General features: G+C 43.9%; 2 protein-coding genes and 1 long non-coding RNA gene across 5 annotated transcripts in view; 2 read left to right on the forward strand and 1 right to left on the reverse strand.

Annotated features, from left to right (window-relative positions):
* The window catches only part of SYN1 (synapsin I), a 108,732-nt gene that overhangs the window by 62,687 nt on the left and 22,048 nt on the right, over window positions 1-23,997 (reverse strand). For all 3 annotated transcript variants that reach the window (XM_083718884.1, XM_083718885.1, XM_083718886.1), the window contains exons 2-5: window positions 21,525-21,582; window positions 19,066-19,157; window positions 2,643-2,799; window positions 1,345-1,434 (exon numbers count right to left, since the gene is read on the reverse strand). In XM_083718884.1, coding sequence (XP_083575010.1) covers window positions 1,345-1,434; window positions 2,643-2,799; window positions 19,066-19,157; window positions 21,525-21,582 — 397 coding nt within the window. The remainder of the gene's footprint in view (window positions 1-1,344; window positions 1,435-2,642; window positions 2,800-19,065; window positions 19,158-21,524; window positions 21,583-23,997) is intronic.
* The window catches only part of LOC310834972 (uncharacterized protein), a 202,108-nt gene continuing 183,020 nt past the window's right edge, over window positions 4,910-23,997 (forward strand). Inside the window, exon 1 of the mRNA XM_083719592.1 lies at window positions 4,910-4,955. The gene's annotated coding sequence lies outside the window, so the exon portion shown is untranslated. The remainder of the gene's footprint in view (window positions 4,956-23,997) is intronic.
* Window positions 19,355-23,997, forward strand: part of LOC310835355 — a 300,425-nt gene continuing 295,782 nt past the window's right edge. The window contains exon 1 of the long non-coding RNA XR_014559592.1: window positions 19,355-19,536. This is a non-coding gene — a long non-coding RNA (uncharacterized lncRNA). The remainder of the gene's footprint in view (window positions 19,537-23,997) is intronic.

Genomic DNA, 23,997 nt, shown 5'->3' on the forward strand with positions numbered 1-23,997 from the left:
TAACAATTATACTAGGTGTTGAAAGAAGAGTTTAAAATAAAAACTCCCTGTCTGCAGCAGTTCATTGTTTTAAAGGCAAGGAGGAAACAGAAGGAAAGGGCGGGTTGCTAGACGATGATAGCAGATGCTAAGGAAAGAGGAATGACTGAAGCAAAGCAGAGCAAGAAAGAAAGAAGAGAAGCTTTTGGTGTTCAGAGGTGTGTACTACCTCTGACTGTGTGAGCAGCACAAAGCCATTGTGGCTAGCAGTCATGACCCTAGTTCCAGTAACAGCAAATGCAAACCATGGGTTGGGAAACGCCAGTCCAAGCCCTTATTCAAAGTCCTAGCCGCAGTCTCTTGACCAGCAAGGTGTGTCCATGGGAATACCATATAAGGAAGCATGTGACATATTTTGAATCCGAAAGCTGTGGGATCTCACCCCATGTCATTTAAATCCAGTGCACAATGAGAGCCAGCCAACATTTAGCCCATGACAGTCCCATTTGAAAATGGCAATGGGCCAAAACCATCAAAATGAATGTCAATAGGGACAAATGTCAGGTTCTGCACTTAGGCAGGAAGAACCAGATGCACAAATATAAGATGGGTGATACCTGGCTTACTAACAGTACATGTGAAAAGGTTCTAGGGGTCCTAGTAGACCACATGCTTAACATGAGTCAATAGGGTGACGCAGCAGCAAAAGAAGCTAATGCTATTCTTGGCTGCATCAACAGAAGTATAGTGTCCAGATCAAGGGAAGTCATAGTACCACTCACTTCTGTCTTGGTCAGACCACACCTGGCACAATTTAAGAAGGATGTTGACAAGCTGGAATGTGTGCAGAGGGGGGCAACCAGGATGAACCAGGGTCTGGAAACTAAGCCTTATGAGGAGTGCTTGAAGGAGCTGGGTACGTTTAGCCTGGAACAGAGGAGACTGAGAGGAGATATGATAGACATCTTCAAATATCTGAAGGGCTGTCACATGGAGGAGGGAGCAAGCTTGTTTTCTCCTGCTCTGGAAGGGAGAACTCGAACCAATGGCTTCAAGTTACAAGAAATGAGATTCCAACTAAACATTAGGAAGAACGGTAAGAGCTGTTTGGCAGTGGAATGGTCTCCCTCTGGGGGTTGTGGACTGTCCTTCCCTGGAGATTATAAGCAGATGTTGGGTGGCCATCTGTCATGGATGCTTTAGTTGAGATTACGGCATTGCAAGGGGATGGACTAGATGACCCTCAGGGTCCCTTCCAACTCTACAAATCTATTATTCAAGCCTCTCTGATCACTGATCTAGCACAAAAAAGGAAGAAGAAATATGGTATCTCTAGCCCTCCCACCACACTCCAGCCCAACTTACCATCTCCTTGTGATTGGGGTAGAAGGTCTGGTCAATGAGTGGGAATTCTTCCGGTCCAAGTTTGCGAAAGAGGCGAACCATCTGCGCAAACTGTCAGGTAAGAGACAGAACAAGAAAGAGACCTTCTAAATCTGTTTTCGGCTTGCTTCTGTTCTAACTCTCCCATTTGCCTCTATTGCTTCCTTGAACCCCCTTTCCCCTCTGGGAGCTGCTGCTGCCTTCACAGGCAGACATTCGAAACTCCACTTGGTGCAGGATGCTGCTGCCCAGCCACCACCAGAAGTCCCCTTTGGGCATAGCAGCACCAGCTGCCCATCAGCTGCAGGCCAAAATCAAAGTGGTGGTCATTACCTTAGCCTTCCTTCTTATGACCTTCTGCTCTGTTTCCCTTCTATTTATGAAGCAAGAACATGAGAACATAAGAAGAAGCTTGCTGGGTCAGGCCAAGAGGTCCTCTCCCATCCTGCTCCCACAGTGGCCAACCAGGCCACTGCCTGTGCATTGCGCCCATGGCATCCCAACAGCTGCTCCATGCCTGAGGCAGGCTGCCATATCCTTGCCTGGATCTGGTGAGCTTACAGCAACGTAAAATGAGCCCTGCAGGATTAGGTGCCTCTAGTCCAACATCCAGTTCCCACAGCAACCAACCAGAAGCCCATGGGAATCCTGCAAGCATAAGCGGAGCAGAACAGCACAGCACTCTCCTCGCAGGTTCTCCACCCACTGGGATTTAGAGGCCTAGTTCCTCCAATACTGGAGGCAATATAGCCCTCATGCCTAGTAGCCCCGGAAGCCTTATCCTCCAAGAATGGTATCATCTATGCTCTAGAACAGCCTCTCTGCTTGAATCCTGCCAAGCCTGTTGCCCACAATTTAGTTAACACTTCTCCTGTTTATCCAAGGCTTTTAACCGGTTTTCACTGGCCATTCAAGTTTTAGTGTCTCAGCTTTATGTCAATTTCTTTTTAATTTAGTGATGGTTCCATGGGAAGAGAATGAGCAAATGAGCCCTGGGTACACATGATACCTGTAAAGTACATTCAAAACACATCCAGTCCCTCCAGGAATCCTGGGCTTCTTCATTCATTAAGGGTTTTGGATAATTATAATTCTCTAAGGGGTAAACAACAGTGCCCACAATTCTGTGAGGGGAAGAGTATGCTTTAAAGATAGAGTGTGTACACACCCCTAGTCCTTCAACTTGTGGGTATGCCAATAAACACTCCACTCGTTGTCACCACCTAGTCCAAAGCCTACAGTCACAGTCCTTGCCCCAAACATCGGCTCCCCCCACTCACCACCCAGGGCTTGTCGCAAAAGTTGTACACAGAATGTAGGGAGTTGACGCTGGGCACTCCTGCATACTGCAGTCCTATCACGATGCCACGATGGTCTCCTCCACGGGCCATGCTGAAGGCGTGCTGACGGACCAGCACAAAGTCGGGCTTCAGGCTCCTAGAAGAAGAAGAAGAAGAAGAAGCGTGATAATGAAGAACAAGGGTGGCCAGGAAAACCACTCTGCCCCCATCCTTGCTCATAAGTCCTGCTTCCTAGAGACACCAGGATCCCAGAATCTCGGCTCCCAGGTCTGTAATCTCTAATCTGCTGCATCTCAAAGACGAGACCAGGTGTTCTCTTGGACCATGTGCTTGCTTTCCTTTGACCACTGAAGGAGCCACAGATTCTTTTCCAGGGCTAAATCAACCAGAATGCAACTGCTGAGTCCATACATTGGTGTTGTCTAGTACAATGGGTAGCTCAGATTCTCTTTTATCCTACAGCCCTCCTATCTCCTTTCTGTGTGATGTTATCCACTGGAGCAGTCAAGTACAACATTACTTGTTTTGCTAGAGTGCACATGCAGGGGATGTTGGTCCAGCCAGTCAAACCTCCTGTTCCACCTGGCTGGAGCATCCTTCCTTTGCATGTGACCAGCAGGGGGCGTGACCTTTCCAGACCTGGTAAAAGGCCAAGTCACGTAGCTAGCTACCTCCCTCCCCTCTTTTTCGTCCTGTCTGCTTCCTGCTTCACCTGGGCTGCACTGCTGCTCTCAGCCACCAGTCCCTGGGTTATCTCCCATATGGGGTAAACCTATTTGTACTTATTTGTAACCTCAAGCCGTGAGCCTGCCTTCAAGGATCACACTGTGCTCTGCCTGATCCTGAGTAAACTTATTTTTGTTATTTATGAATAAAGGCTGCGGTGTCTTTATTCTTTTAGGAGGGATAAAGGGGGTCTTACCAGGAATAAAAGAACTTAAGAGATTCTAACGAATCTGCAACCAGCTACCTGTTGTGTAAAGGGGGAATGCACTCTGCTATCGCGAGTTAGGAAGGATAATATTAATCAATATATCCTCTCCTGTTACCCACAACATTCCCACAAAGGGTTATTGGTCCCAGTGTTGCGTATTTTTGAAGGATTGCAAAGGATTGAGATCCTAAGCTGAATAGTATTTTTCTTTGTTTATTTCCTGGTAAGAACACAGTCTACTGCTCCATTGTGTGAGGGAATTAAGCACACCTCCTTCCCTTGGAGTTCACAGTACCTAAGACAGTAAAGAGCTGTTTTTACTTTTGAGATTTTTGAGATTTTAATTTTGAAATTTTGGGAAATTTTTGAAATTTTGGATTTTTAAGATGGCTAGTGTGGTTTTTGATGAAGATGCAGGGCCAAGAATGCCTAAGCTGAATGAACATAATTTTGTTCACTGGAAGCAACATTTGATAGTACTCCTAGAATCAAGAGATTTTTTAAAAATAATATTTATTAGAGTTTTAAAGGTTACAAAAAGAAAAAGTAAAAACACCATATTAAACAAAAACAAAACAACATATCGCAATAAGGAAGAAAAAGAAAAGAAAAAGAAAAAGAAAAAGAAGAAAACAGAAAAATAAAATCCATTAAAAAAACACAGCGAATCTTCCCATAACTTATCTTTCATTTGCTTGTTTCCTTGACCTCCTCACACCTCCCTTTTTTGTATTCTAGTTTGGTTAACTATTTATCTTAATATAATATAACTTTACTTTCCCTCCTTTCACCAATTAACAGTCTGTTTTTTCCTAATCCTTTATAACATTTCTGCTAAAACCACATAATTTCCTTCCAACATCCTTCTAACATTCATTAATTTTACAATGTTTCTGTAAATAGTCTTTAAATTTCTTCCACTCTTCCTCCACCGACTCTTCTCCCTGGTCTCGGATTCTGCCAGTTCCATGTAGTCCATCACCTTCATCTGCCATTCTTCCCGGGTGGGTAGATCTTGTGTCTTCCAGTACTTTGCAATAAGTATTCTTGCTGCTGTTGTAGCATACATAAAGAAAGTTCTATCCTTCTTTGGCACCAATTGGCCGACCATGCCCAGGAGAAAGGCCTCTGGTTTCTTCAGAAAGGTATATTTAAATACCTTTTTCATTTCATTATAGATCATCTCCCAGAAAGTCTTAATCCTTGGGCATGTCCACCAAAGGTGAAAGAATGTACCTTCAGTCTCTTTGCATTTCCAACATTTATTATCTGGCAAATGATAAATTTTTGCAAGCTTGACTGGTGACATGTACCACCTGTAGATCATTTTCATTATATTCTCTCTTAAGGCATTACATGTCGTAAACTTCATACCTGTGGTCCATAACAGCCATCATAATGTTATGTCCAACATCTTGTGCTCATTTAATCATATCAGATTTCACCGTTTCATCCTGAGTGTTCCATTTCAACAGCAAGTTATACATTCTTGACAAGTTCTTAATTTTGGGATCTAGCAGTTCTGTTTCCCATTTTGATTTTTCCACCTGGAAGCCAATTTTTTTGTCCAAATTATATGCCTCCATTATCTGGTAATAATGAAGCCAATCTCGCATTCTATTTTTTAGTTTTTCAAAACTCTGCAGTTTTAATCTGTCTCCCTCTTGTTCCAAAATTTCCCAATATTTCGGCCATTTGTTGTTGTTTTTTTAATAATTTTTATTAACTGGCCAATCACATCAAATTAAATCACATCACATAAATTCCAAATTACAAAGCCAAATTTTTAAATTTTGTTGGGGGAACCCATACTTCAAGATCCAAAGGGGGATTCAGATCATCTTCTTATTACTGCGTTAATGTCCAAATCAGTCCCAATCAGTCCAGACAAAGTTCATAATTCTATCCAGTCTTATCTTGGTGTTTCCACATCATATCTTGTTCATTTAATTTCTCTTTTTCCTTTACGATCTCTTCTGTTAGTCTCCTTAAGCCGATAAGCAAATATAATAATCCTGTGTGAATTTCCTGTTCCTCCAATCTAAGTCCAGATGGTTTTCATATATCTCATTCGTAGATAACATCGCTCTTTAGATCATAAATTAGGCATTTGTCACTCTTAAGTCCCACCGAGGAGTTGATCTACGATATGTAAACAGCTCTATTTCTCTCTTTCTCCTCCCAGACCCAAGAGCTCCAACAATGCCTCCCAAAATGGCGACGGCATTTTTAACTGCGTCATTCCAAAACTCTTAGTTTTCCAGCTTCGTCTTGAAACATTGCTTTGGTTCGAAAGTTTATCTCCACACAGCCTTAAATCCACAGTTTAAGTCTTTAATTTCTGACTCATTAGGGGAGGGGATTCTTGTTTAATCACATAAAAAAAGGAAAGGCAGGTTTTCCCCCCCTCCCCCCTCAGTCATTTGTCATACCTGTATCTTGATGTATCTTCTCATATTTTATTCTTGTCTTGTTATCAGAGATCTCTTCTGTCAGCAGTCTTTACTCCCCCTTTTTCCTTGAAGTATGTGCAATTTATCTCATCCAAATTGTTTCTTTTGAAGATTCTTGCAACTAGCGGCGCGGATCAGGGACGGCATCCAGGAGTGCCGGAATCCCACAGGAGGGCTTTGTGCCTAGTGCCCCCACCCCCACATATTCGGGGGTGGTATAGGGCACAGCAGGCAAGGGCCGTCCCCCCCACAATCCTGGGGGGGGGTTAAGGAGGCTAATTAGCCCCATCACAGCCTCCAAATTACCTCATGTGGATCGGAGAGATGTTATTGTCAGCCATCTTCCGATGCGCCACCTAGTGGCCCCCCCATTTGGCCTCCATATTGAGCTTTTTCTGAGCCTTCGCTTCCATTGGTGACAACCACCTTAGGGTTTTATTTTCAAGCAAGTCCTTGTATCTTATCCAGACATTAAACAGTGCTTTTCTGACAATATGGTTTTTAAATGCTTTATGTGCTTTGACCTTATCATACCACAAACATGCATGCCACCCAAATACATTGTTAAAACCTTCTAAGTCCAGCACGTCAGTGTTTTCAAGAGGCAGCCATTCTCTCAGCCAGCAAAAAGTGGCTGATTCATAATAAAGTTTTAAGTCTGGCAGGGCAAATCCACCTCTTTCTTTAGCATCAGTTAATATCTTAAATTTTATTCGAGGCTTCTTGCCCTGCCAGACAAATCTAGAAATATCTCTCTGCCACTTCTTGAAACACTTCATTTTATCCACAAATTGCAATGTTTGAAACAAAAACAGCATCCTTGGCAATACATTCACAGCGATTCGGCCTAGCAATTATAGCTTCAGATTTGACCATATTTCTAAATCCTTTTTCACTTCCACCCAACATTTCTCATAATTATACTTAAATAAATTCACGTTCTTGGCAGTCATATTAACCCCTAGGTATTTCACTTTCTTAACCAGTGTTAATCCTGTCTCCTTCTGAAACCTCTCTCTCTCAATCACTGTTAGATTTTTCTCTAAAACCTTAGTTTTCATCTTATTCAACTTAAATCCCGCTACTTGTCCAAATTCTTGGATCAGTTCCAGTATTCTTTTAGTACTAGATTCTGTGAGGTTTTGACCAGCTTCGGCCCATCTGAAGCTGAAGCTGATACGGGCTCGTCTTATCTTGAGCCCAAGCAGAGCGTCGTCACACACAGCGGAAGGATAAGCAGTATGTGCTACATTCTTAATTTTATTTACACTCTATGCTGAGAGAATACAAACGTGCATCTTGCCTCTGCGAGAGCAGAGAAGCAACTCCTTTCGGAAACAAAGAACACCGAGAGAACAGTGAAAAACAGGAAACCAGTGTACGTCACATCCAGTCTCCCATTCCCGTGGGAATCTAACGGTAACTCTGACTGTGGAATGCAAAGCAATGTCTTGTGACTGCAGTTGCTGCTCAGTGAGGGAAATAGAAACCAACATCCTCCCCCTTTCTGTGAACATCACTGGGCAGCGTGTTCGTACAGTGTTGATCCCTTGATACAATCTTGGACAATACATCAGCAGGAATTTCATTACCTGGCATATAGGACACCATTACGAGTCCCTTCTGAACACATTCCCTAGCATGTTGCAGTTTCAATTGCAAATGCTTTGTGCTTTGCTTATAACCTTCAGAATTCAGCAAAGCCAAACATGCTTTGTTGTCCTGGTAAACCTGGATTGGACATTTGACAGGAATTTTCATGTCTTTGCACAATTGTAACAATCATTCACAATCTTTAAGTGAATAAGACAGTGCATTCAGTTCAGCTTCACAAGTACTTAAGCTAACTGTTGTTTGCTTCTTGCATGACCAATCAAATAGACCCTGACTGGAGACTTCCGGAGGCGGCGCCATCGGCAATGGCAGATTCCCTCTAGTTCTGAGGGAGTAGCTCCGCGGAAATCGGGTCTTGCCACTACGGCGAAGCGGGGACCCCTTCAAAATCACAGGCGGGTGAAGCCTGTGACCGTGGGACTTGGCGGGCACCCTTAGCGCCCCCCCAATCTGCGAGGGAAGGGGCTCCGGAGCGAAACGGGAAGTTTGGCGCGGTGCTGAGAGTCAATTGCTTCTTCTGTGGAGTGAAGCCACACAGCTGTTGCCGGAGAGCGCTGACCTTTTTCCTGTGACAATTCGGCTACTAAACTACCCGTGAGTAGGTCAAGTTTAAAGATCGGGGAATTTAAGAAAAAAAGGATTAATTTGGCACTGAAGCGGGAAGGCGTAAACAGGAAGTCCGCCTTCCGTTTTCTGTATACAGATCAAAGCAAAGACTGTCTAAGCTAAGACCTGGAGAGTTGCGTTAAAAGGACTTAAATCCTAACGTCAAATTAAAAGAACTCCCTCCCTGAACTGCAGGAGAGGGGAGGGAAGAGGGGAATAAAAAAAAAAGGAAAAAAGGAGAGAAAAGGGAATAAAGACCACCACTTAATCCTTGGGAACGGACCGACAGGATCAATAGAATTGCTGTATTGAGAGTCGCACTGTTTATGGACAATGTAACTTTTTGACAGTTAACTCTGCAAGTGAGATACTTTTACTCTGAAGGCCTTCTTTGGACTTGAAACTGTTGCTTATTTTGTTGAAGGGGGACTTTGGAAAGTAGGAAAAGATACTTTATTGTAATACCATTGACTATTACTGTGTCCCCCTAGAGGAATACTGAAATTGCTACAACTAGTTGGGGAATTTTCCACTTCTAACTGGCCAGGGAAATTTCCACTGTAAAACAAGCTTTGGCCGTGGGACTGACCTTGATCCTCAGATAAAGTGTTATGGCAAACTTGCCTCAGGAAAAAAACTTGCCTCAGGAAAAAACAAGATCGGGCAAGGTTAGACTGCAGCAGACCAGCGTAGTATTGCAGCAGCACAGAGCATCTGCATCCGGCCCTTCCGCACCACAAGGGGAGGATCCTGCACAAGCTGGGTCAAAAGGAATGGCATCTGAAGAGGGATTTACTTCAGTATTAAGTAAAATTTATGAAACCTTGGAAAAATTAAGCAAACAAGTTACTGAAGCAACAACTAAAATTGCCCAAAATACTACTAGCATCAACAACTTGGGGCAGAAGGTGAATTCAAACACAGAATCCATTGAAAAACTGCTGCAAGAATCTACTTCAAATCGAAAGACAGCTGAGGAAGCAAAGGAAAAAGTGTCGGCTGTAGAGGAAAAGATAACACCGATATGTAAGCAGCTTGAGGACCACCAGTCGCTTTTGTCCATGATTGAACTGATGGAAAAACAGACTAATTTGAGGATCAAACTTGAAAAAGACAGCCTAAGCGATTTTCTTACACAGGAATTTGCAGACTTCTGGAACCTGGATGATAAGCAAGACTTCAAGATAGTAAGTGCTTTTAGACTTGGAAGAGGAGGGAGAAAGAACAAGGTGAGAGACTGTTTGATTACCCTCCGAACAAAAGAAGAGAGAGATAAAATATTGAGTCTGCATTTCCAGCAGACTTTGGAGATACAAGAATCAAGAGTAGAGATTTTTAAGGACATTCCGAAATATTTATTGGATCTTAGGGATGACTACGGAGAGCTGGTGGCCCTGCTGAGAGGAAACAGAATTGTTTTCAGGTGGGAGTTTCCCCAAGGCCTTTCTTTTACCTTTAAAGGGAAAAAAATCAAAATAAGATCAGTGGAAGACAAAGAAAAATTTCTGAGAGAGCATGGAGAAAACCTACAAAAAGAAGCTGAAGAAGAAGAGCCAAGAGCACTAAAACCAGGAACACTAGACTTAGTATCACTACCTTTGGGACTGGACAAACTAGAGAAAGTGACACCACCGACAGAAGAACAACAATTACTTGGAGCAGTTGGAGGAAAAGCAAAATAACCACACCATGTCTCTGCAACTATTAAGTTGGAATATTCACGGTTTTAATTCCCCGGAGAAAAGGAAAAAAGTGTTTCATTTATTGAAAAAGGAACAATTGGACTTGATTTGCTTACAGGAAACCCATGTGATAAGGCTACATAGGAAAGTACTGATTAATAAAAGATTGGGCCAGGAGTTTATTTCGTCGGATAAGGTTAAAAAGAGGAGTTTTAATCTATGCTAAAGAGAGCCTATCACCGAAATTCATTTTTAAAGATGACCAAGGAAGATTTGTGGCAATTGAAATTCAAATTCAAGGAGAGAAAATTTTAATAGTAGGAGTTTATGCACCAAATGAGGGGAAATCTGAATTTTTTAAGAAGTTGCATGAGACACTGTTGGACTACATGGAGTATAACGTCATTATGATGAGAGATATGAATGAATACACATGGATCAGCTTTCCCTTGCTGAAAACCTAGAGAAAACAATACTTCAGTGAGTTTTGTGTGCCAACACCGTGCACTTTGTTTGAGACCATAAAGGGATTTCTTCAGAGCACAAACAAATCCCTGTTTTACCTGTACGCCATCAGGTGGAAGCATATAAAGAGATTCACCTAGAGATCCATACAAAAATGCTGTATTCACATCGTAGTGACTAACGTGAAAATTCCCTTCTGCAGCAAGCTTGAGCATAAGCCTAATGCTCTCATACCTCACGGTGGGTGAGTAGGTCTCGTGATAGTCTTCACCTGGTACCTGTGAAAAACCTCTGGCTACCAATCTGGCTTTGTGTCTATCTTGCCATTTTGATCAGTCTTCGCTTTGAAGACCCATTTGCTTCCAAGCAGTTTCATTCCTGGAACTACTGGAACTAGCTCCCATGGTTTGTTCCTCTCTAAGGAATCAAGCTCAGCCTTCATGGCATTTAACCATGGCTCAGCATCCTTTGAATCCAAATCCTGGATTTCTTGGAAACTTGAAGGTTCAAATACCTTCTTGGAGCTTTTAACAGCTGCTACTGCTGTCTTAGCAAACTCATCAGCAAATCTCTTTGGAGGTCTACCCTTTGTGGCTCTCTGAGACCTGCGAATTAGCCTTAGGTCTTCAGCACTCTCCTTTTCCTTCTTAGGAGAAAAATGACCTATTGTGAACAATGGTTCCTCCAATTCTTGATCAGAGCTTTCAGAGGGTCGCATAGAGGCTTTCGCACTCTTGAAATCCTCTGAACCATCTGATTCAGTCTCAGAATCAGAATCAGAATAATCAGTGGGTTTGGGTTGTTGTGACAGCTGTGGCTGTTGCTGCTGCTGTTGCTGTGGCTGTTGCCTATCCTCAGTCTCATCACTGTCATCAGGATAACATTGGAAAATTCCCACATTCTCCCCCCACTTGGCATTGTACTCAACACTTCCTGTGAGCCTAATTGTTTTAGAGTCAGTCATCATTATTCTGTAAGAACCTTTCTGATACCCAAGAAAGATACCATGCAATCCACACTTGCCTAACTTGGAGCTTTGTGGTGTGTGAACCCACATGTCAGAACCAAAAATTCTCATGTGTTTGATGTATGGTTTCTTGCCAAACCAATCGCTGAAGATAACCTGCGATTATAACTGTAAACAAAACAGGCCAAAGATTCCGCCCAATAACTCTCTGGAAGATTGGCATCATGCAGCAAGTTTTTTAACCCTTGAAGCAATGTTTGATTTACCCTCTCACAAAGTCCATTCTGCCATGGTGAGCGAGGACTAGACAAATCGTGTTGAATTCCTTTCTCAGTCAGAAAAGCTTCAAACTGCTGAGAAGTGAATTCCCCCCCCCCCGTGATCAGTGAAAAGAGTCTTTATCTTCTTACCATGCACATTTTCCAACGAAGCACAGAATTCCTTGAACCTTGGAAAAGCCTCTGATTTCTGTTCAAGATTGTACACATAAATATACCTAGAAAATGCATCAATGATAACCATGAAGTACCTGTTTCCACCCAAAGAGTGGACCAACCAAATCAGCATGAACAACCTGGTATGGTTCTGTAGCTTGCCTACTAGACACCTTACCTTTTGCAGCCATTTTCACTTTATTTGCTGCGTATGCCTTACACTTCATGTGGTACCTGCAGGGTTTAATAGTCATACCTTCAACCAAGGCAGGCATTTTAGATACTGCCTCAAAATGCAAATGACCAAATTTCCTGTGAAAATAATGAATACATCTTGCATGCAAATTTTTGTTAGAACCTGCAATGCAACAAGTTTCATCCTGCACAACATCATCAAAATACAAAACAAACGATCAACATATTCAGCATGCAATACATAATCGTTTTTCTTTGTGATGGTGCACTTCTTGTTCTTGTAGGAAACGTCAATGTTCCGTTCATTCAGCTGCACAACACTGAGTAGATTATGTGCAGCATCTGGAACGTAGAGAACATCTTGTATCGATAAGTCCAAACTGTGAAGAACAGTTCTGTAGCCTTGACTGGGGATCGTGTGGTCATACGCCTGGTGAATCGCACCTTCCTGCGGTGTATAAGACACGAACAGTCGCTTATCGTTGCATAAATGTCTTGTGGCTCCTGAATCAATCACGAAGAAAGATCTAGACATCTTCTGGACCTTTGCAACCTTTGGAGTGAAGCGTGAGACCATTGCCTTGTGCTGCGTTGTCCTGGACACCGGACCTTTGCCTTTGCCTTTTCCACACGGTGAGCTTTCGCTGCGCTGCTCTGTCTTGGCCCTGGGAAATCTGCATTCCCTCTTCATATGGCCTAGACGTCCACACGAGTAGCATTTCACTGCCTTCAAAGCTTTGGCACCATCTGGTGGTTCCACTGCATTCTGGGATGACGTCTGTGAAGACTCCCCCTTACCTGTGCAGCTAGCACCTCGCCTGCCCGCTTCATTCAGAACAACAGCAGTAACATGGGCTACCGTGAGCTGAGCAGTTGGCTGAACAGCAATCTGAGTGGCAACAGACTCCCAACTTGAACCCAAAGAATGTAGTATCATGAAGGAATACACAGCCTCTGGAAAGGTGAGTCCTCTCTGTTGCAGCTCATGTCTCAGATTCTGCATCTCCATCAGATGTTCACGGACATCTGCACCTTCAGCAAGTGCCATATCATGCATCTTGGCATAGTAGAACAAAGAAGCACCAGATTCTGTCCTCAAATGAGCATCCCTCAAAGTGTCCCAAATCTCTCTGGCTGAGGTCTTATCACGCAACAGACAGAGCTCTTCTGGGGAGACTATCAATGTAAGAGTTCCCCTTGCTTTGGAATCCTTAGCTGCCCATTCATCTGTTATTGGAGCTGGAGGGGGCGTCTGTAATAACAGTAAACAGACCCTCTTTTCGCAGAAGAGCCTCTGCGTACAGCACCCAGTTCGCGTAATTCTTTTTATTGAGCTTAGGAATCCCACAAGCATCAGCCAGCCTTGCATTAGCCATCTCCGCTGTATTAAATCAAGCTGCTTTCTAGCAGGCTGCGTCTGTGTACAGCAGCTTCAAAAAGCCCTTTTAAAAAACACTTTTGGTTTTCAAGTCTCTCAAGCCTTTGAGCCTTTGCCGCTGCAAACGGCTCGAAAAGTTCAAAAGTCCAGCCATAAAGCCATTAATTAGGAGCTGACAGGCTGCCTGGAGCATGAGCACATACCTCTCATCAATCATCTTGACGCGCAGAGCAGATAAGACCGTTCCATCTCTCTGTTCCTCTGCCGGCATTCTGATTCCGTTTTTCTGGGCCCGGAACCAAAAATGTGAGGTTTTGACCAGCTTCGGCCCATCTGAAGCTGAAGCTGGTACAGGCTCGTCTTATCTTGAGCCCAAGCAGAGCGTCGTCACACACAACGGAAGAATAAGCAGTATGTGCCACATTCTTAACTTTATTTACACTGTATGCTGAGAGAATACCAACGTGCAACTTGCCTCTGCGAGAGCAGAGAAACAACTCCTCTCGGAAACAAAGAACACCGAGAGAACAGTGAAAAACAGGAAACCAGTGTACGTCACATCCAGTCTCCCATTCCCGTGGGAATCCAACGGTAACTCTGACTGTGGAATGCAAAGCAATGTCTTGTGACTGCAGTTGCTGCTCAGTGAGGGAAATAGAAACCAACAGATTCTGGCTCCTGTAATGTCAATACCAGATCATCAGCAAATGCTTTCAATTTGTACTGTTTAGCTCCGACTTGTATACCTTCAACCGATTGGTCCCTTCTAGAATCAAGAGGTTTTGGATGCTATTGAAAGTCCTAAGCCTAGTGGCTCGAGTGAAGAGGACTTATCAAAAATTAGATTATAGAAGCTCCAAAATAGCAAAGCCAAGACTATTATTTTTGATGGACTTAAAGATGAACAGTTATCACAGGTTAACTGCAGAGATGATGCATCTCAAATTTTAAATGATTTAGAGCGCATGTATGTGTGGGATGTGAAACACAAGAGCAGTCAAGTACAACATTCCTAGAGTGAACATGTTTACACATGGGGAGGGATGTTTGTCCAGCCAGCAGGTAAACTTCCTGTTTCCTTCTGGGCTGGGACAGACTTTCTCTGCATGTGACTAGAGGTGGGTGTGGCCTCACCTGTGCAGGTAATGACAAAAGCACAGGGCAGGGCAGCCATCTCTCTCTTTCACCACATGCATCGAAGAAACAATATCTACTGAGCCAAAGATGCCCTCTTGGCTTCCAGCCAAGAGAGGACAAAGGAACTGTCTTCTTATAAGGTAGATTCCAAGTGTATGTTACTTCATTAAGCTAAGTCTGCCTTCTGGGATCTGATTGTGAACAGAATGTGAGTAAACTCAGAGAGAAAGTAAACTCAGAGAGAGAGTAAAAGACTGTGTCGTCTCTTATATTTTATGAGGGAATAAGGGGGAAATACCAGAACAGTTATTATAGAGGCTTTAGCGAGCCTAAGCAAATGTAGCCGCTGCAAATTTAAAAGAAGGGAATGTTACTCTGCTGAAATTGTGGAACTTGTTAACACAAGTTGGATAAGGATATAATCAGACAATATATCCTCTCCTGCATCCCTGAACATTCTCACAGTATGGAGATACCATGAAATGCTCTCATAGGATGCTGTTGCGTGAGCTTTTTAAACTGAGGATGAACCATAAAGCAGAATTCTCAAAGCATATAAATGAGTTTACTGCTATAGTACAAAAGATTCAACTCACGGAAAGTCCACTCAGTGAAGATATGAAGACTTCTTTCTGCCTAGCATCATTAGGATCCAAATTTGATGTATTTGCTTGATTATAAAGAAAGTTTAACTTTTAAAGATCTGACTGCATATTTGAGACAGGAATGCAAAGCAAGAGCAGTCTCCAGTCCAAAATGAGAGGAGTAAAGACACTAATTATGCGTCTAGACAGTCTACAAAGGTCAAAGACACACCCAAGAAGGTTGTGTCCTTTAAGTATAACAAAGAGGGCCACATTGCAAGGAACTGTAAGGATCCAAACAAGAAAAAGAAAAGAAGGGGAAATGTGAACACACCTTCGTTTTGCAAGAAAAGAGTTTAACTGTTCAGAGACGTGAAAATAAATCAAACAAATGGATTGTTGACTCTGGAGCTTCTTCACATTTTGGATATAAAAAGGACTATTTTACTGATATTAATGATATTGTTGAATCTCATACTGAAATTGCAGGTGGCAATGTTGTTGTTTTTTTTTATAATAATTTTTATTAAGGTTTTCCAAATTAGAACAAATCAAAACAAATTAAATCCAATCTATTGCCAATAACTAGGACTTCCCCTCCCTACCCCCTCTTGTGTTCCAAATCTTCCAAATAAGCAATTAAATTCAACAAATTCTTATCCCCAAATTACACTCTTCGTCAATAACCCAATTTATCCAAATTCTCGTACCCTAAGATCGATCTATACCCTTCCACGGGTTTCCCCCTTTCAAACATAGTACAGATGAAAATAAGATAAATGTAAATAATAATTTTACAGCTTTTGGATTCCAATTTTCCCTCCCCTCTTTCCCCTTTGCGTTTCACCTATCCCTCCACTTCTAATATCTTCCTGGAGTTCCCACATTACACTATATCCCTCCGATTCTTTGCCAGTCTTTAATTACGGATGTCCAATCGTAGAAGGAGTCTATCAAATAAGGGCCCATTTCTTCTATCCAGGTTTTTATATCCAGGAGTAAAAACTCCAATTTTGTATCCATAAGCTTGTCAAACCTGAATATCCCAAATGTTCCCCCAGTTCTGTCCAGTTCTTGTTGTTTCCTTGTTCTTATCAATCATTCTCCTCCTTTTTATTTCTCTGTTCTCCCACAGAAATGTTCTTTTTCCAAAAGTTTCTAGTGTCTCTGCAGAGGTTTGTTATTCTTGAAGCAAAGCATTACATCATGTTCCTTTCATTTTCCAACAAATAGTTCCATTGTTTCCTGTAGTGTGTAGACCTCTGTAGACAAAATAGTGTTCCATTCCTGCAGTTTCCCAGGAGATTGAAAGTTCCATTCAACTGTTCACATTTCCTGTGAAAAACACATGCAATGTCCCTCGGCTCCTCTAGGTGGATTGCAGTAACAAAGTTCCCTTCCAGAATCACATCCACCAAACCAAGTAGCTTGTTGACCGATATTTAAAACAGTTTGTATTCAATTTGTAACAAATATAACCGGCAAAGTCCTCATAACAAAGTCTCTATTTTAATCTTCCTTTTTGACAGCTCTTTGACAGCTGTCAAAACCTCCATCACTTTTCTCCAGGCAGTTTCACGAATCGCTCCAGGGATTCCGGGGGGGTTGCTTTTTTTTTAAAACAATTCCACTTTTCTCCTCCAGCTCAATCTTATAATTTTCCCTCGCGAAGTTGCTGATTCGGCAAGATAAGGTTACACTCGATCTTAGTTGTCCAGTCCTTTGTTTTGGCTCTTCTACAATTTAGGGGTAGGCTGACTTCCTTTTTTCCACCTCCCCCGTTCGCTCCGAATTTTAAAAATTTATCCCCTTTTTTTTTAGTCCATATTCCAATTACTCACGGGTTCTTCTTTAGAGCCGAATTTTCAATAGAAGAAGTCAGCGCTCTCCGCCGGATGGCATGCGGCTGCGCTCGGCAGGGATAGCAGAGAACTCAAAGCACCACGCTTCTCCCCGGCACCCGATCCGTAGCCTTTAAAAAGGCTCCTTCACGAGTCGGGAGGGCGCTAACGGTGCCAGCCGAGTCTCCATGTCCACGGCCTCAATCTGGCCGTGGTTTTTAAGGGTCCCCGCATCGCCGGTGCGGTAGGACCCAGCCCCTGCCAAGCCGGCTCCCTCCGGAGCTCGGAGGGAGCCCGCCATTCGGCGATGGCGCCGACCCGGAAGTCCGCAGGTGGCAATGTTGTTAAACCTCAAGGTGCAGGTTCTGAAACTTTGAAATGTAATATAAACAATGAAGCAATGGATACTATTGTGGAAAGAGTTTTATATGTTCCACAACTGAGTTGTAATATGCTTAGTGTGTCCAGTTTGGACAGAAAATGTTTTCAAATCATGTTTGGTAATGGTTAATGTAATGTGACTAAGAATGGTGAAGTGTTGTTCAAGCCAAGCTAATAAATGGCATATATGAGGTTGATCTTTCAGAGAAGCAGTCTGCTAAGGTGGCACACTCAAACCATAAGCATGAGGCGGACCTGGAGCTGTGGCACAGAAGACTTGGACACAGAGACACCAACACCATTCTGGATCTACAGAAAAGAGCTTGCAAGGGGACTGCAGGTAACAAAGAGCAACACAACACCAACAAAATGTATAAGTTAAACTTTCATTTCCTCCTTGGACCGAGCAGAGAAGCAACAAAGTGCTTGGCATAGTCTACAGTGACTTATGTGGACCTAAGAATGTTCCCTCAATGGGGAAGAACAGGTACATACCAATATTTCTTGATGATTTTTCAAAGTATTGTGCAGTGTTATTTCATCAAGGAAAAGAGTGAAATGCTGGAAATGTTCAAGGACTAGCTTGCGATGGTGAAGAACAAATTCCAGAGAGCTCCAGCTATGCTAATGACTGACAACAGGGGTGAATATTGTTCAAATGACATGCAATCTCTCCTAGCGAAGGAAGGAATTCAGCATGTAACCACAATTCCTGATACCCCACAACAGAACTCCATAGATGAGAGAAAGTTCAGGTCCATCATAGAGATGACAAGGTGCATGTTAAAGGATGCATCCCTACCCCATAAGTTGTGGGCAGACACAGCATGCACTGCAGTGTATCTCCAGAACAGATTGCCAACAAAGGGAGCTGAACTCACACCTTTTGAATGTTGTCATTGCAGAACTCCCAACCTTAAATAAGTTGGAGTTCTTGTTATTAAATGTACCAAGAAAAAAGCACACCAAGAACTCAGGCCAATGTAAGTTTCAATAGTGGGAGTGGTCCCTCAATCAATAGTCAATAGTAACAAAAACTAATCAATTCAAAAGTATGTATTCTGACAAGGATTACAAACTCAAATAGAGATTACAAACTCAAACTCATAAAGATATGTATAACACAATAATTCGTTACAAAGATTTTCTCTTTTTCACTCGACAATAATGTTGATCCTTATAATTTATCAGCTTGCAGATGGAGACTCAGTTTCAAGCATAGAGCAGAAGTCAGAAGTCAATTATGGATTAGAAACCAGGACAGGGCCCTGTTTTGATGTATTCACCTTCATCAGCTAATTTTTAAGGGGTCGTGTAAGTTTGAAGACTTTCGGATAAATATATCCTGTTATTTACGTTTCTCAGGGATAACAAGTACGTGTGGGTAGATCAAGGTGTGTGCACAGAAAAGCTCAAGATACACGTTTGCCTCATCTTAGAAAGGAAAGCGCTTCCAAGGGTGCTTCCAGATGACCTGATTTTTAAGCATTCATCCTGCTTTGTTTACATGCAGATTAGGTGACATTAGATATTTAAGGAGCATTCATCCTGAATTGTTTGCAGGGAGATTAGATGACAGGACCACCAACCTTTATTTGCTGTGTGGGATTGGATCCCACTCTAAAATACCCACTGTGTGGAAGTGCCTTGAAACATGAGCAGAGAAAACACTTGAGCACCTGAGTCAAAACAAGCTGAATGAGCCACCGAAGGACAGGCACTGCCACTTACCTGACTACTTTAACACCGTTGCGTATGACCTCCATGTCAACGGAGAAGTTGCCATTGGCATGAGCCACCAGGTTGAGATCGGAGAACTCTGCCTGCAGGAGACACCCACAAGACCTAGTTATGGACCAAGCAGCACACACAGTACAGTCAGCGGCCCCCCTCCTGACTCTATGGAGGGACCAGGGATACACAGAAAGCCTGAAAGACATAGGCAGGACAGTTCGCAGGTTCACAACTGGAATGGTTTCGTGTGCTGACTTAAGTCCCAGGAAACCCCGTGGTCCTTTCAAGAATCTCTTCAGTAAGAAGATCAGGAATTTTATTTATTGATTTATAAATGTTTTAAGACTGCCTTTCTGTGTACTCATCCAGTGCAGCTACAACAGAATATATAGAACCAAAAAGCTACCACACCCCTCACTCAAGGGCATTGGAGTGGTATTAGCAGAGCCATCTTTCCCATAGGGATTAGTGGTGCGTCGCGCCAGGGCACCAGCCTCTCAGGGGCGCCCCAGCAAGTGGGGGAGCTGTGCGGCTTTGCCACCAGCCTCCGCTTTCCCTGCACACCCACCAGCTGCCATATTGCTCTCCCGCAGTGGCATGGGGGAGAGTTGCCCTCCCGATGGCTGACAGTTTGCAGCTTCGTCATCCCCCCACTATCTGTGGTAATTTGGGGGCGCTGGGGGGATATCTGCACCCCTGTGCCACATCTGCTAAAGACGGCCCTGGGCATTAGCTAAAAAAAATCATGCCTGGTCCAAGGGGGAAAAGCACAATTTCACATCGCAGCAGTTAAAAGAAGCCCATTTTTAACCAGGGCTTGAGCTGATTGACATCCAACGCCTTTTAAAAATATGCTGGGGAGGGGGAGGCTAATCGTGTTGTTTTTGTTTTTATTAAGTATTGTTTTTATATTGTGATTTTATGTTGTAACTGCTCTGAAATGTGCTGGTATAGGGTGGTGTGCAAATTTAAGAATAAATAAAATTAATGAATAAATGGTGTATGTGCATTTTGCACAAGGTCGGTAGACTTTGGGGTTCAAGTAAAAGAAGAAAGCAGCTCCAACCAGCCTGAATGCCGCCTCCCCCATTGCAAGGCTCATTCTCACTTCACATGGGTAAGCCAAGACCGAAGCAACCGCCCTGCATGAACTCAGTGTGCACCCAAAACACAACAGACTTCACCATAATGCGCAGAGGTTCCTCCAACGACAAACCAACAATTAAATGCCAATGCATCTCTCAATCTTCTGAAGAGATTCAGAATATGATGCACAATTGTTCAAGCTGAACACTTTTCTTATAGGGGTTTACATAGGTCTGCTTTCCGTTGCATGTTGTGTGTTTTTGTATGTGTGAGTCTGCTTGCTTGTTTCCCCTTTGGAATAAAAAAGGGGGAGACAAAGTGATGTTAAAGGGATTCTCAGAAAGTAAGACTTCTTGGAAACTGCTGACCTAAACCATCAGCCCTGAGTTTCACTTCCTGCTCTCACTGTGGTTGTTGCGTCCATTATTTCTGAGTCAGGCAGAGGTTTGCGCCAGTGGCTCAGCCACAAAAGCCGCCTCAGGACCTTGCCCTGGGCTCAGCCTCAGGCCGGGGGGGGGGGGGGAGAGAGTAAACAATAAACGGCAACTTTGCCTCCCCCAGGGAGGATGGAGAGGGTCAGGATTAGCTTCTTTCATAAATGGGCAGTGTGCTCACCTATTGCCAACTGCAGACACACATGGTGTCTTCAGGGTTTAAAATGTGAGCTTCCTCAGTGACAAATTTTGGCGATGTGCATGCAGGCGACTAGTGTCAGTCTGGGGTCACAAACAGGACCACAGGTTTGAGGAGTTCTGCTCTTAGATCAGTTGGCCCCATGGGGAGCTGGGGAAGGCCCAAATTTGATGTGCATTGCCATTCAAACGATGTGTGTGCACATCACGTGAACAATTATGCAGGGTGGGGCTTAGCTGGCCCACCCATATATTATTCACGTTGGCACGTTGGATCAGCTGCAACACCAAGAGGCAGCCATTTATATTTCCCACAATGCCACAAAAAGATGCTACCTTGAGGACATTGTGGAGATTTAAAATGGCAGCTCCCGGACCAAGCCACCCATCACTGACTGAAGCACCAGCTGGGGTGGGGCTGGTGGAGCAGGGGCCAGCAGTGGACCAGGTTGCAGGTGGAGGGCTGCCATAGGTACCCAAAGGTGGGTGCTGCTTCTGGGTCTAGACAAATGTACTTTCCAGCTCAAGATGGAGGAGCTGCAACCACAGCAAACAGAATACACCATCCTGTTAGCCAAGCCCAGGCCAATGATAGCAAGCAAAGCCAAGTCAACCGCTCCACATCCCTCTTCTTGTCAGAACCTGTGGAGAGTGTGGACTGTGGAGAGTCCTCACTAGGCTCCAGCCTGAGCCCATAAGGCTTTTGGCTCTTAGTCCCCACACTGGACACTAGCTTACCTGCTCAACTTTGATGTCCATCTCCCCATGAAGCTTCTTCCCCTTGAAATATTTTGCCCTAGAAGAAGAAAGGCATTGTTAATGTCTCTGGCAGTAAGCAAAACACCACATTTAGCTCAGTTGGTAGAGCAGGAGACTCTTAATCTTGGGGTCGTGGGTTTGAGTCCCACGGGTTGGACTAGACAATCCTCATGGTCCCTTCCAACTCTACGATTCTACAATTCTAATCTTGTCTGCATGGCCACACCACAGCCACAGCACAACAGGGCTGGATCCGAGCTAGGCCTATGAAGCCAAAAAGTATTGATCCAATTCAAAGCACAAGACCCGCTTCCTCAGAGGTGGGGCCCCTGTGGTCCTCCAGATGTTGCTAGATCCCCAACTCCCATCAGTCAGCATGCCCAATGGTCTGGGATGGCGGAGGCTGGAGACCCACAGGTTTCTCCCTGCCTTGAACTGGAGGGAACAGAAGTCCTGGGGTGATATGCAATGTGCAGTAGTTCTGTCAGCAAAAGGATTTCTGCAGCACAATGGAAGCCCCCCCTTCACACAGCCTAAATCTAGTCTAGGGGTTCCCTCCAGCCCTCTAGAGCAGATCTGGAGTGGACTCAAGGCACACACAGCTGGAAGGGAAGGGGAAATCCTGCTTGTGCTGACAGGACGGCTTAGTACAATCCTGACCCTGGAAACTGAATTTGAGCAAGGATGGAGCATGAATGTGTGTGGCTATCTGCTGTTAAAGAATATTCCAGCCTTGGTCAGCATCTTTTCTGAGCACAATCATTCCTGCCTGCTCTGCGCTGCTTTATTGTATTACTGACATTTAAAACAGAGTCCCTCTATCTTCGAGATCGGTTCCTACCCAAAGAAACATATGGAACACGGCCTCCATCTCTTCCAAAACGCATCAAGGCCTTCCAGAATCTAAAGATGGTTGGGTGCACTAAATGTGCAGTACTTAGTCATCTGTCACCAAGGAACCAGGCGTATTTTCTCCCAGCAGCACTCCTGGCATGGGGACATCACATCATCAAAGCTCAGTATTTGTTCCTGGGGAAATGAAACTCTCCCTTCCTCCTCCCACTTCCCATATTGCTGCTGCTTGCTTATTTATTTATTTATTTATTTATTTATTTATTTATTTACTGAACTGCTGTGTAAAGTGTGGTTGTTCAAATTATGGCAGTCTCCAATCTCCCCACAACTCTTGGTATTTTGTTGCCTGCAGCGGAAAATCAAAATTTGACACTCTAGGTACATATATTTTTAGCACCCACTCTAGTCATGGTTATAATTTGTTTCAAGCTGGTTCTAATAATGTGTTCTAATACTGCTGTGACCTGGGGCCTGCTGGTGGATAATAAATCTAATGATAATAATAGTAATTTTAAAATGGTGGTGCGCCTTCCACTCATTAACATGGGGCTCATGAATCCACCAGGACATTCACACAAGCCTCACAGAAGCGCACGGGAGCCACACAACCCTTCTGTTTCCAAAAACAGTCAGAGATGCCACTGGACTTTCACAAACAATGCATGAAACGGAGGTTCATTCCCTAACTGGACTCAAGGATTGACTGCCTGTGTACACGGAAGGTCCATGCAACCATCAAGGCAAACAGCCACCGACGGACCTTCCATTGCCACTGTTTCCAGAGTTTGCCATCACAAATGTCTTTAATATGGAATCATGAAGAGCCACAAAGGCTATTTTCTAGCCTCACAGTCAGAGCCAGTCCACCGCTATATACCAGCTGCTGAGAATTGAATGTCAGGAGAGAACTCAAGTCCTGCTGGCAGGCTTCGCACAGGCACCTGGCTGGACACTGTGAGAAGAGGGTGCTGGACTCTCTCCTCTGTTCTCATCAGCTTGGGTAACTAAATCCACTGGCGGTGTCCTTTAGTCCACAAAAACTGATGCTATAATGAGTTGGTCTTTAAGGTACCACAGGACTTTGCAGTGTGCATATTTTAAAACCAGGACTCTGTTAAATCTTATTTTACAGCCACCTAACCTAGAGGCTTGTGGTAGTGAAATCCACCACACCTAGTGGCAATGAATTCCACAGGCTAGTTACCGGTACATGTTCTGTGAAGCAATATTTCCTTTTGTCTCTCCTGGCTTCCTATTGAGGCCATCAATGGCTGCAAAGGCAGTTAACCCACAGGCACAATCACAGCTGGTCAGGGCCAGGGCTTTGGGGTCCATTTTGCAGCCCATTCTAATCCCCTTTCAGCAAATCCAGTTCTTGTAGTATGGCGCCCCCTCGTGCCCACACACAAACATTCAGGTTTGTGGGAAATGGGCAGGGTAGGCAGGCAGGGCAGCAAAACCTTTGGAATTTTGCTTCCAGCTCTGAGGGAGTCTAGACACACAGCAGCTAAAAATAAGAAGCTTTCCCCTCCGTTTACAGCTCAGTCTCCTCTCACCAACCAAATGCCCAGCAGGGACAGGACGGCGCAAACTGAAA

Source organism: Podarcis gaigeae, assembly GCF_964106915.1.
Source record: "Podarcis gaigeae genome assembly, chromosome: 17".
In the NCBI taxonomy this organism is placed as follows: Eukaryota; Metazoa; Chordata; class Lepidosauria; order Squamata; family Lacertidae; genus Podarcis; species Podarcis gaigeae.